Source organism: Phaethon aethereus, assembly GCF_964289735.1.
Source record: "Phaethon aethereus genome assembly, chromosome: 1".
Lineage (NCBI taxonomy): Eukaryota > Metazoa > Chordata > Aves > Phaethontiformes > Phaethontidae > Phaethon > Phaethon aethereus.
This window is the reverse complement of record NC_138575.1, coordinates 198082146-198096032: the sequence shown is the minus strand read 5'-3', so window position 1 is coordinate 198096032 and position 13887 is coordinate 198082146. Positions and strand designations below refer to the sequence as shown.

General features: G+C 37.6%; 1 protein-coding gene across 1 annotated transcript in view; it reads left to right on the top strand.

The window, feature by feature from the left end:
- B3GLCT (beta 3-glucosyltransferase) overlaps nt 1-13887 on the top strand; it is a gene marked incomplete at both ends in the record, with an annotated part of 71272 nt that overhangs the window by 16403 nt on the left and 40982 nt on the right. The window contains one exon of the mRNA XM_081998150.1: nt 3933-4042. Within this exon, the coding sequence (XP_081854276.1) occupies nt 3933-4042 (110 nt within the window). The remainder of the gene's footprint in view (nt 1-3932; nt 4043-13887) is intronic.

Sequence of the window (13887 nt, the reverse complement as noted above, 5' to 3'; positions counted from 1 at the left end):
TCAGTGTCATTCTTTTACCTATTAGGGGCCAGTGGTTAGACTGCATCCTAGTTGTTTTAAAGTCATCATTGTTATTTTTGGGAAAATGGTTTGGATCATGTCACACATACTCCAGGAAGTACGTAAGTCATCATGGAATCCTGTCTTTTCTGTTGATGCCTGTTCTACTTTTTAATTATGTTTTTAAACAATCAGTGAGTCAGAGACATGGTTCTAGATGCCCACTGTTTCAGGAGAGTTGGGTAATTAGGAAGCTCAGGAGCCATTTTCACTCTTCTCCATTTCTGGAACAATAGGAGAGAAGGGGGAAGACACACCTCAGAATGTACTTGGAGCCTGGAAATTAAGACACTGACTTGGAATGCCAAAGACCTACATTCAGGTCCAAACTACCTCACAGATGAGAACTTGGGTTTCTTGCATCCTGGGTGAATGCTTTATCCTCTGGCTAGCAGAGGAAGGCTGGCAGGCAACATCATCATCTTATGTTCTTCTAGGAGTTTTTTTCCTCTTTTTTCTTTTTTTTTTGTCTTGAAATGCTTGTTTCAATTTTTTCAGTAGCTTTGAGTTGACTAAAACAGCCCTTTGTGGTGAGTAAACTTTGCCCAAAAAAAAAAAAAAAAATCATACAGGTAGTTTATTAATGTTGGTCGTTATACTGCAATGCTTGTCTTCCAAATAGCAGTATTTCCCCATTGCCATCTTTTGAAATGATTTAGTGATAATTCCTAAGGAGGCCTATTTTGCATAGGGTCACTGTATACTTGCTAAAACACACGTTACGGTTAATGGCTTGTTAAAAGTTTATTAAGGCTCTGTTCTGTTTTGCAAGGAGATGTGGTTATGGTAAGACTCGGGAAGTTTCAGCATTTCTGTTTCCCAATGTATTTTTTTCTGTGAACTTGCAGTATTTTTCCAATCAGTGAGCATTTGAGACTGTTGAAGATGTTTTCCAGTTATGGGAATGTCTTAGGGAAATAAAAGAGAATAGAAGACAACAGGAGAAATAAAGTATATCAGTAGCTCTTTTGGATATTAAACTTCCAAAAAACTCCATTCTTTGTCTTACTTTGTTTCTCAGCTTGAGAAACAATTTAGATGTTTAAAATTATACATACTTTCTGTTGACATTTTAATATACTGAATATTTCTTGTAATGAACTATTTTGAAGTATCTATAGCAGAGGAAACTATTGCCATTGGATTAAAGCAGTAACACCAAAGTAGTTATTAGATTACTTCTAGAAAGTATTCTATTGTGGGATATTACAGCTGTTTTTAAATGTACTGTAAGTGAAACTGAGTGCAATTCAGATGCTTGCATATCTGTAAATGTACTGATACTAAACCAGTAATTATAGAATGCAATATAGTTTTTGCTTTTTATCTCTGGGGATATTTTCAGTGTGGTGCATATAGTTTTAGCCCTCTGACTCTCACTAGCATCATTGAAGTGTAAGTTTAATTTTTTCACTAATTTTAATTTTTGCACAGGAGATCTAGCAAATTTCTTGCTAGATAGCAAATAGCTGCTGTTCAGACATTTTTATTGTGCATGGATTTTTAAGCAGTTTGGGTGGGTCAGAGCACGAAGGAACGTTGCGTGGGAAAAAATGTGAAATCAGAACTGATATCTATGTCAGTGCTTATGCTATCTCTGCAACTTTATCACCAGAAACCTCACAGAATTTGACAGTTTCAGAGTTTGTCTTGGTGAATAAGCTAATAAATGGAGGAAAAAGAGTATCGGGGAAAAGTAGAAAAACATTTAACTAGCTCTGAGCTGTCCTAGGTCAAAATGAACAAGTAACTGTTCAGAGGAGCAAAGAAATGTAATTGATGATCAGGTCTTGGACATGGCAATCTTCTGATAATCTTAGCAAAAATATTTGGGGTTAATGCTCTTTTTGTTGCCACTGTTTTTCTTGTGATCCTTCTTCATGTGCTCAGTTTTACTCTTTTTTCCTTGACAATACTACTTTCCTTTTTGGGACATGGAGTCTCCATCTTTGGTCCACTGTTTCACTCATTCTACTCTATTTGCCAAGTTAGCGTTTTTAACCTAGAGGTCAAGATCTTGATGTGAAACTAGGATCTTTTAGGTTTACTTGATCTACAATGCAAGAATATACATTTTAAAAATAAATATGGCATGATGTAAAATGTGAATTTATATGGCAATGAAACTGCAGATTAAAAGTGTTTGAAATACTCCGCTGACAAGAGGCTTCACATGTTTCCTCTAAGGTGCTCTGTCCTTGGGACGTTTGTTTTCAGAGAGATGTTGCTTGTAGTAAAACCTGTCAGCTTTCAGTCAGCCATGACTGTCTGGATTTTCTCTGCTGAACTTTCATCCTGGACTGTTTTCAATTTGACATCTCCTACATGTCATTGAAAGTTTGGTTTCAGTGGAAAACTAGTAACTGTTCTTAGAAAGCTTTTTTAGAGGTTTTATATGTTTAAGTTCTCTGTCAGCTTCCATAATGTTGCTAATGAAGGTGGTCTTGAAGTTCTGCTTTTCTGAAATTTGACTCTTGGAACTTTTTTGTTTTGGTGTGCACTTTGTTCCTTCTCCACATTTTTTGACATTCTGTAGAGATCCCATGTGACTTCATCTTTGATTTCTTTCCTTTTGTTACCTTCTTGTCATGGAGTGATGTCATCTGTAAACATTAACTCAGCAGCCTTTTCTGTGCTGTTTCCTCCTTGAATTTACTAGAATCTATTACCTCTTATGCCTGGTCTGCCTGTCACCTCCAGTGACAGAATTTAAATGCAATTCTCAATCCCTGCCCATCCTACTTATTAAGGTCTACTTATCTCCTTGAACACTGAACATCACTACTGTCTTTTTTGTTCCTTAGGCAGTAATCGGTCAGTCACTTACTTGTACCTCTTAAGTTTTTATACCCTGAATTTCCGCATCTGCACACTTTCTGCATATTTATGAAGTGCAGCCTTTTCTGGCAAACTAAACAGAAGCTGCAATATAGTGTCTCATCTTACACATTGCTACTTAGTTATGGTCTTGGGTGGGTTATACAGCATAGGTCAAACTTGTTGAGAATTTTGGAAGGCGCATCTGTCCTTTCCTCCTCCTTTCACCTTCTCATCCTCTGTTGCGTTCTGCTTCTGAATGGGATCAAATCTGCCTATTTTTCTTAGCTTTCAAAGTGCTGAGAGATTATTCTGTCTACTATCACCAAGAAAATTTGGCTATCTTCAGCTTCTCCATGGTATCAGCCTTCATTTGTATGAAGCCTATATCAGCCTATTTGTATTTTTTAATAAGTGTTATTTTTCCTATCCATAAATGTTTGCAAAGCTACTTTCTTTTAAATTTCTGGGAGTCTCATCTTCCGTTGTAAGTTCTTAACTGTGGTGCCTTTAAACACTGTGAACACACATTTGAGGTGTTGATGCTGTCCTATCAGATAAAAGTATTACCTCATTGTTCTCGCGTGCATTTCTCTCCATGTGATGTTTGTTTCTGGGTAGGGTTTTAAGCTCTTTAATGAGAAAGCATCTTTTCCATTTCGTTTTCATCCATTGCCTAGTGAAGGGGAGATTCTGGTTTATGAGTAACACCTTTTAACTCTGGTAATAACGAGTGCTGATATATTGGAGAAGGAAGAACTTCATGAATGTGCTTACTGTTAACTGCGGGCATAAGTTTCTTTGTTGCTGCAGATCTCCTAGTCATGTCATACTTTTTATGTGTTAATCCTTAAAAAGACTGGCTTGGATTTTTTTTTTTTGTCTGTTAAATTATGCCTTTTTATTATTTCATGAAATGTTTATATAACTAAAGAAATAGCTTGCTATGCAATAGATTCCCCTGTCCCCCCTTCCCCCCTGATTCTCAGTAGCTTTGGAGCAAAACTGAAAATAACTTCTTTTGTCTTTAAACCTTCTTATTTTCTGGTTCACAGAATTAAAAGAAATTGTATTTATCATCCAGAGTCAAAGTAATTCTTTTCATTCCAAGAGAGCAGAAGATCTAAAAAGAGATATTTTAAAACAGGCTGCAGATCTTGGAAAGGTATGTTTAGATAATATAGATTGCACCTTGTTATATATGGGTTTACTGCATTTTGCTAAAAATATAGTTTTCTGTTGTGCCTTTTCTGGATCCATTTTATTAATTGTCTTCTGTGTGCTTATGAGAGAACTATTTCAGTGGGTGTTTACTGATTGTATGCCGTGACGTATCACCAAATAATTTTAATTTCAACTATCTACCTTTTTGTGTAATTGTTTTTGTTTGGATGGCATTTGATGTAAAAGTGATAGCAAGAAAGATTTGTAGTGTGTGTTTAAGAAAAAGTCAGATGCTTTCTGTATGAAGTGAAAACCATAGTCATTTAAAGCACTACTTAGAATAATTTTTAGGCGAGTATTTTGTTAGAGCCAATGAAGACGCTGTAATGTAGATTTTGTCTGAATTTTGTTGCGCAACTGTAGCATTATGGCTGTAGAGCAGCAGTATACATTGACATTAAAATCCTAGCACAGGATTCCCTACTTCCTACAGCAATAGTCTTCCACAACTCTCTTGCCCACATTGGTATTAGCTCCCTCCCTGGTTTATTAACGACTCCTTGTTCCTCTGCACCCCACTGGGGACTGAGCACTCAGCCTCTCACCTGCTGGTGAGCCATGCTGGCCTGGGAGCTGCAGGTTGTACAAGTCTGGTTTTGACTTAATAATCTAATACGAAATTTTACTCGTAAAGCTTTAGCCTAGAGAGGAGAGATTTTTAAGGAGACTTACGCTGAAAGTTAAGTGTACATAAACAATGCTTTATTTTCTCTGTCTTTAATGAAGATAAGAACAAATTAAGCAGCATACATCCCCTATATATGAAATAGCTTGCTGTGAGGTTATTTGACCTATTTTTCAATTCCAGGTTCTTTGTTGTATAGGAAAAAAAAGTCTGATTTAAATTGTCTTATGAATCTTGGCCTTGTAGTGCTTGCATCAGGTTCCCGGACATTTTAGTTTTCATTTATCCAAGCTTATCAAACCTGTTGTAATTAAATCCATTATAAATGCAATTTTTAATCTCTTAATGAAATCAGTCATCTGAACAGCCTTTGTTCTGCAGAGTTCTGCTCTTTCAGAGTCCTCTTTGGGATTGGTGCAAGTGTTCAGGTGCAATGTGTGGAGAGGATTATGGCTTCCGTTGTTAAAAACAAGGACTTATAATTTAGTTCTGTAATTGATGTTGCAGAATATGAATGATGAAAAGATCAATAAGAAGAAGTATAAATAATTTCAGTGAGGCAGGAATATAGGAATGTTTTATGGGAGAGAGGTAAAATCGTTTTTGTAATCAGAGTTGTACCTGTGAGTACTTCTGCCTTGAGCAAACTGAACTGGCTTTTAAAAAACTTCTTTGTCTAATTATAGGAGATTCCTTTACAGGAATGCTGAAATGGTAATGCTTTTCCATTAAGAGATATTCCTTTTCCTATTCCTTAATATTTCCAGTATTGAGGTACCTGTTAAACAGCATTCATGGCATCTTAGAGAAGCAGTGATGGAAATACATCACACCAAAAATCTCATACCTGAAATGTGGGAAAAGAGGAAAGCCATCAATCTACAGGAAAAAAAATGAGCATAGTCAACATGTACTTGGCATGTCTTGATTGCTTTAGTCAACAAGATTCTGCTCATCAACATTTGAAGTTCACATTTTTCATTAAAAAGAATGCACATGACTTTACTTTCAGGCAAAGGAAGTTAAATCCTTGCATTTTAAAGGAAAACTGCTGTATAGAAACAAAGGACTGGATCAACTGAATCATGAGGTTTACTTGCCTGTTGTCACAGGACCAAATGATAGATATTTAGTCCATAAGGATTCATTAGTTGTTATTTTCTGTTTTAAAAAGAGAAGTGGAAGCCAGCTACTAGATTTATATTATTTAATGAAACTAGAATACCTGCATTGCTTTAAAATGAATTAAATCACTCACATTCATATTTACTTTATATTCATCTTTACAAGTAATTTGTCCATTTATTTTCTTTCACTGTGAAAATATTTTTTTCATGTGAAACTAATCTAATTCTGGTCACTAGTAGATGTCATTTTTGACTTCATACTTAAAAGCATATTCCATAGTGATTTATTGAGTCTTAACCAAAACTCTTAAGTATATTAAACAATGGCTAGAACATAGCAGTGAAGGAAATTCCTTAAGATCTTTACCAATTTTCTTAATTTTCTAAGATTTCTGCATTTAAGAAGCTCTGTAAACTAGGCCTTCCTAAGAAATGCCAGGTAAGAATAAGGAAACTGTCAGAGTGTGAAATTTATATTTGAGACTGTTCTCTTTCTAGCTTCTTAATAGCCAAAAAAGTTTTCAATTTTTTATGTTTTAGACTAGAAAACAGGTAAAATATGGTTTTTGAAAAATGATAGATTTTGTCTGAAATACTGGTTTAGGTGCAGTTAATGCTATTTAATTGCCTGGGATTGTGACATTGTTTTGAAGACAAAGATCTGTGTATTTCTTTATGAAAACTAGTCTAGTAGAACCTTCCCCTGGCCCTGCCCTGAGGGTTCATATATTGAACACCCTCAGCCTATTCATTATGTCCAAAAAACTTATTTTTCCTGAAAAGCTTAGAGATTAAATGGTATCCTATGTATATTAACCGGAATAAATATATCAAATTAATAGTATTCATTATGGAATTTAAAAAAACCCACAACACAAACCAGTCATAGAATCATGGAACAATTTAGGCTGGAAAAGACCCTTAAGATCATCAAGTCCAATTGTAATAATAACACTGCCAAGTCCACCACTAAACCATGTACCTAAGCAAGTCTACATGTCTCCTAGTATTTAGAAGACATGTAGGCACCAGGGAGAGTAACTCAACCGCCTCCCTGGGCAGCCTGTTCCAATGCTTGACAACCCTTCCAGTGAAGAATCTAAGAATGAGATTTGAAAGACTGATACCATGGAGTACTGGAAAATGAAAATGCGTCACATACTTCCATATGAATAATAGATGATGTGAAGTATGACCTCTGTTTTATAGAAGAATGTGGTGGGTTGACCCTGTCTGGACACCAGATGCCCACCAAAGCCACTCTATCACTCCCCTCCTCAGCTGGACAGGGGATAGAAAGTACAATGAAAAGCTTGTAGGTTGACATAAGGACAGGGAGAGGTCACTCACCAATTACTGTCACAGGCAAAAGAGACTTGACTTTGAAAAAAAAAAAAAATTGAATTTATCTCTACTCTGATTTGATTCTTAATGATAAGAACTAAAACCAAATCTTAAAACACCCCTCCCTTCTTCCCAGGCTCAACTTCTCCTGATCTTCTCTACCTCCTCCCCACAAGTGGCGCAGAGTGACAGGGAATGGGGGTTGCCGTCAGTTCATCACATGTTTTCTCTGCTGCTTCTTCCTCCTCAGGGGGAGGACTCCTCACACTCTTCCCCTGATCCAGCGTGGGGGCCCTCCCATGGGAGGCAGTTCTCCATGAGCTTCTTCAATGTGAGTTCTTCCCACAGGCTGCAGTTCTTCACGAACTGCTCCAGCCTGGGTCCCAGCCATGGGTGCCGTCCTTCAGGAACAGGCTGCTCCAGCCTGGGTCCCCTCAGGGTCACAAGTCCTGCCAGCAAACCTGCTCCAGCCTGGGCTCCTCTCTCCATAGGACCACAGGTCCTGCCAGGAGCCTGCTCCAGTGTGGGCTTCCCATGGGGTCACGGCCTCCTTCGGGCATCCCCCTGCTCCGGCGTGGGTCCCTCCCTGGGCTGTAGGTGGAGATCTGCTCCCCCATGGAGCTCCATGGCTGCAGGGGCACAGCCAGCCTCACCAGGGGCTTCCCCAGGGGCTGCTGGGGAACCTCTGCTCCGGTGCCTGGAGCCCCTCCTGCCCCTCCTGCTGCTCTGGCCTGGGGGTCTGCAGGGTTGTTTCTCTGACATGTTCTCACTCCTCTCTCTGGCTGCAGTTGTGCAGGTTTTTTTCCCCTTCTGTTCCCCCAGAGGTGCTACCACCGTTGCTGATGGGCTCAGCCTTGGCCATTGGCAGGTCAGTCTTGTAGCCGGCTGGCATTGCCTCTGTTGGACCCAGGGGAAGCTTCTAGCAGCTTCTCACAGAAGCCACCTCTGCAGCCCCCCGCTATCAAAACCTTGCCACTCAAACCTGATACAAAGCACTGCAATTATAATTTGCAGAATTTTTACTATTAGGCTTACTTTGCTTTGAGCAAAATCCCGTCTTTTGTACCATCTCATAGAAATTAAGTTTGACAGATTTAAACTATCCCTGTATATAAAGGGGTATATTGCTTGGTTTTTAGTTTGAGCACTATTACTGTAGTGACTATTAATACCAATTTAAGATAAATAAGTACAGTCAGAAGTATGGAACTGTACATAGAAAACCTCCATATTATGTTGCTTGAGTAAAAATTTACTTAACGTCTTCATTAAATTTTCATAATATTGTTTCTGTGTCAGTCTCCCAATTTCCAGTTTGGCTAACGTGAAAATGGGTGACAAATATTAGGAGCATTCTATAGTTGTGTTCTTTTTTGTTTAAAACAATTTTGCAAAATCCTGTTTCCTGCAGCGCAGCAGAAGCAAAAATGATCAGAAACCCAGCTGGTCTGTGCCTCTGGTCTGTGCCTCAGAAATTCGGTCATGGCCACAATATGTGTTGCCGAAGTGCCAGTTGTTGTTGAGTGTGCCATGTGTGCTTTAAAAATCTGTTATTTTTAATTGCCTAGGCTGTACTGGTGGCAGCGCTGCACTATTTCAGTAATATGGAAGATTTCTTTGTTAAAGTGTTGGAGAGGGGGAAAAAAAGTATAATTAACTTGCTTGAATTTTAATGTATATATCTTAAGCCATCACTGTATTCCTGTCTGAAATTCAGCTGTCTCCAAATTGTTCCTGCTCATGTTTTGGCCATCTGTGAGAGACTACTTTCAGGGAATTTGTAGGCTGTTTCTTCTGTATAATTTTTTTTTGTGTGTGTGTAATTTGCCAGTAGGTCATAAATTCCTTTTCTATGTGAATTAATGTTCTCTGAAGTTCTTCCTAGCTCTACTTCCACATCTGATTTCAGATGCTGCAGTGAAGTCAGCTGAAGTTCTGTTGTCCAAAAGCCTCCTTAAATATTCCTCTGTTATTGTTTGTACTGTTCCCACAATGAATCCTAACTTCTATATCTCACCTGAAAGAGATCCTGAAATACTATCAGGCTATGATGGAAACAACTCTGAAAATTTGGCTAGATTTTTCTTGGTCTGTAGCACTAGTTGTCTTATTTTTTTCCTTGTTAGATGTCTTCCACAAATGAACAGGTATACATTCATCTTCCAGATCTACAACTAGCTGTATAGCTAAAATTTCCCAGCGGTTGTGAGTCTTGGAGTAGGTCTGAACTGTTCTGCATTTTACCCTTACTGTAAAGCTCACATGCATGTTAATAATTCTGTGGTTATAAAATCTAGTGGAAGGATTTTCTCATTCACTGCAGCAGAGTTGTTTAAACTGATCTGTATATTTAGAAAAGCTATTAATAGACTTAGTTTGCTGGAGACTTTTCAAAATGAATACCATAAATGAAAGCAATCCATAATATAGCTGCTGCTTCAACTTACAGATTTCTTGTTCAAATTCTAGATTCTAGTTAAAAAACCTTGTTTCCTCCTTTCCCTTCTCTAATGGCTTCCCATGCCACAGAAACTGCTTCCAGCACCACAGAAGCTGCTTTCAGCTGAGACTGATCAGATGATTCATTTTTGGATCTTGCAGTTTTAACAAAGTTTAACTGATTGTATTTAAGTGTTGGGCTAGATTCTGTCCTGCCCTTGCATCTCCATGTCTACAACAGTTCATCTTATAGCTAGGTTTTCCATAATATCAACCCAATTTTTTAATAAGAACAGGTATGTTTTATACATAACTTTATTATTTTTCCCAGTGTTACTAGATCTAGTGTCCTTTTCTTTGTAAAATGTTAGTGTGCAATCTGTTTTCTTCCTAGCAACAGCTTTCTTTCTCTTGTGCAGTGATTTATTCATGTCAAATCCTGCAGGCTCATGAAATGTGCTTGTCACCTTTGTTCTTAAAATGCTTATTTCTTAAGATGAAAGAGTTTATCTTGCCAGGCAGTAGACAGTTTTTGTTGACTTTATTTATGAAAAACAAGGCTCTTTGGCATACCTTCTCCATTACCTTTCCATTGATTTCCCTCTGTAGAACAAAGATCAGATGCCAGTCTATAGCAGAGCTGTTGGGGAAAATACTATTACGTTGTCTGTGATATTAATCTTGTACGCCACTCGACTTGGCCCAGGTCTTGCTAGTCTTTGATCAGCAAGACTCTTTCCACAGCAAAATGATGAATCTGGCACATGACTGGCAACAGACTGTGTGAAGGTGTCTTGCTGAGATAACAAGTCCTGCACTTCTCTGTGGTGAGGGCAGAGATGCTGATGGGGTACCGGGAGCATCTGGCATTCTTACTTTCTCAAAGAAGCAAAGTCCTTGCAGGGGGTTCTTCATGGACTCAAATAACTAGAGTAATTAGGGAACATGGTACTGCAGTGAAAGAGAGGAAGAAGTTCCAGCCATTGTCGGTGGCCTCCTGAAACCACACAAATCCTCGTCCAAAAGTTTTGAGTATCGGAGTACACGGTACATGTTGCTGTTGTGATGCTTTTTTCTGTCTGTATTGCTTGAGTCAGGTGGTAGTAACAGTGACTACTAAAAACCCTGGATCATCGCTAATTTATGAATAGAAAATTCTGGAAACAGGATTTCTTTGTCCTTTTCTTCCCCCTGCACCCCACTTCAGACAATATTTTGCATTTAGAGAACAAACACCTAAATATTGGCATACTAGTTGAATTTTCTCCTGAACTTGCATACTAGTACCTTGCGTAATTTGGATTTCTTGTTTAAAAGACAGAAAACAAATTAATGGATTAATTGCCCTCACTTTCAGATTCCTCTATAAAGTTTAGTTGGACTTTTATTTTATCCAACCTTTCTTTTCTCTCTTTTTGCTTTTGTTTTTCCTGACTTCTATTTGTAACATAATCCAAAACTTTCATGTTTATACTTATCTTCCTAATCTGTCTATAAAACTTTACTTCTATTAATGTGGGTAAAGCTTGCAGTATAAAAACCTTGTCTCTAATAAGTGAGTGCATTTAAGCGGTTAGTGGATGAAGTTCAGATTCCCTGTTCCTTATCAATATTAACATCTGCATTTGTTTGTTTTCTGATGTATTACTTATTCTGCTTACATACATTGTCTGATATCAGCATGTTCTTGGTCATTTTCTTTCCTGTTGAGTCCATAGTTTGTCTTCATAATGCTTAATTTCTTTTAGGATTTGCATTTTAAAATGCAGCTGCTCATTTTGGGGCCTCAATATTTGGGTACTCAACTTCTGAAATGCTTCTAAACTGTCATCTGTTGAAGGCTGAGGTGCCGCTAAGTCCTGAAAAATCAAACCTTTTGAAAGTGTTTCAGGAAAAGTGTACAGTATTTTGTTTTGAAAATGTATTCCAGAGTTGTCTTGAATCTCTTTTCTTCAAGGTCATCTTGCAGGACTTTACAGATTTGACTGACTTGTGTTTTATGTTTGCTTTCCCCCAACTGTTTTCTCTTGGCTTTTTGTTTTAATTGTTTGATCTCTGACTTTCTGATATGCCCTTGCTTCTCATTCTGCAAAGGTACCAGAATCCTTTTGATAATTACTAGGCTTTATTATCAGCAAAATCAATGTCTAGCCCGTTAACTATTGAAACTGTAAGAGTTACCTACACCATAATGCTAGAAGGTGAATATGATCATCTTCCCATAATAGCTATTCAGTAGATCTGAAAGAACTTGTAGAAGTTGAGTAATTCTGCACTAATGAGATCTTTTAAATGTTTTAGTGGTGACACACGGGCTCCTCTGATCCCTGCCTTACACATCATACACTGTTTTTATATAGCTGCTTTTCCAAGTCAAATATGTGGTAACTGCATTGGCTTTTTAATGCAGAAAATAGGACCTGTCATCTCACAGAAATGACTTCTCATGTCAGGGCAAAATATATACATGAAATTGGCAATTTTGAAGTGCTTTAGGCAAAGGTGCCTCTCAGCCTCTTCTGCAGCAATCTCTGCATACATAATAGGATTTGAACAAAACCATTTCATTAAGGTATATCGCTATTAGTAAAGAATAAGAGATTGATCTAAAATTTCCTCTTCCACTATGGCTGCTGTCTGCTATGTTAAAATTGCTCGGTCACCTTAGAATAGAGTGCCATATTCACTGCTTTCAAGTATACAGGAGACTAGAATTACTGAATCATCAGACTTAAACTCTTGAAATCAGTACCTGTTGACAGTTTTCTTCTTCTAAGTTCTCCTGAGCATCTATACGAGTACTTGAAATACATTTACCAAATATCTTGCCTTGTGGAAGCTTCTTTCTGCTTTGCTGTTCCTGTTCCTTCTCTTCTTCCTTTCTTCTTCCTTGGTTAGAAACATATTTTAGGTTTACTTGGTAAGAGACTGTAGGGGGGAAGGGACCTGCTGCCCCGTGTACCCCATTAAGTTAGCTAGGGAGATGACTGCCTCAAACTTGCTGTCAGTGAAAGATGCTCCAGACTTATTTGTCTGTGAATATAAAAATCTACTCAGAAATGGAAACTAAAACATTCTGTGAGGCTAAGAATTTCAGTAGATACTGCAATAAAAAGCTGAAGGTTAATGAGCTTGTATTGTTTCCATAGACTAAAGGGAGAGGAGAGCAGAAAACAAAAGTAAACCATTGTCCATTTGTGTGTATAACACATGGAATTTGCAAACCATCCAATGTTAGAATAGACTTTATAGATTTTGAAAGGACAATTTGATAATAATAAAAGCGTCAACAGAACCCCATAAATAGCTTAATTTTGTTGTTTGAAATGTTTTTATGTGTTAGTTCAGATTGAGAAAGATTTTGCTTTTAAGTAAAAACTCACCTTACACACTAGTATTAATCAGCCACCATACTAAAATCCTATCTTAAACACAGTCTAAATAAAGAATCTTATTCGGATCAGTTGGCAACATAATTATTGTGGTTCACCATTAATACTTACTTTCATGAATAATAGCTGTGTACTGTATACCACATGTCTGTCTGCTGTATGATTGCTTTTATTTAGAATTCTTGTAAACTGTGAGCCGTGGAGACAGTATTCCTCACTGCTTTTTTATCCACACAAGTGATAAGCAAACAAATGGCACTTCACTGCAATATATTGTTGTCATTCTAGGCTACTGTCTCATTATATGCATCTCTGGTAGCATTTGTTACAATAAGCATTACAAACTTTTCCAGATTTTTCCACATCTCTTTTGTTTTGTTACAAAATAAGACTGACTTTGGGATGTTGGTGATCACTAACTCTCAGAAGAACAGAACAGGGAAGATAGGGGATTTTAGGGGAGGAAAATGAAAACTAAATGCAGAATAAATTGGTGAGAACTCTTATATTGATTAAGTTTCTTATTCCAAAGCTACACTTTTTAATTAGCAAGTTCAAAGTCTTAGTTCTCAAAATTTAGGCTGCTGCTCAAACTAAATGCTAGACTGACTTAAAATCCATGTAATTATTTTATTAAATCCTGGTTAACTGAAAGTATAACAGTCATGCCATACTGCTTATTTGGACCATTTCCACATTAGCAAGTAGTGTGGTGCAATAGGAGCAAACATGCAGAGCAATGCAGTTGTTGCCGAGTAGCTAGCACTGGTGTTACATGAGGTTTCAAAGGGTTTTACTTTGGACTAGTTCTGATTCAGTTGTATGAGCTGGAGGTTCATTAGCAGTTGCAGCACATCCT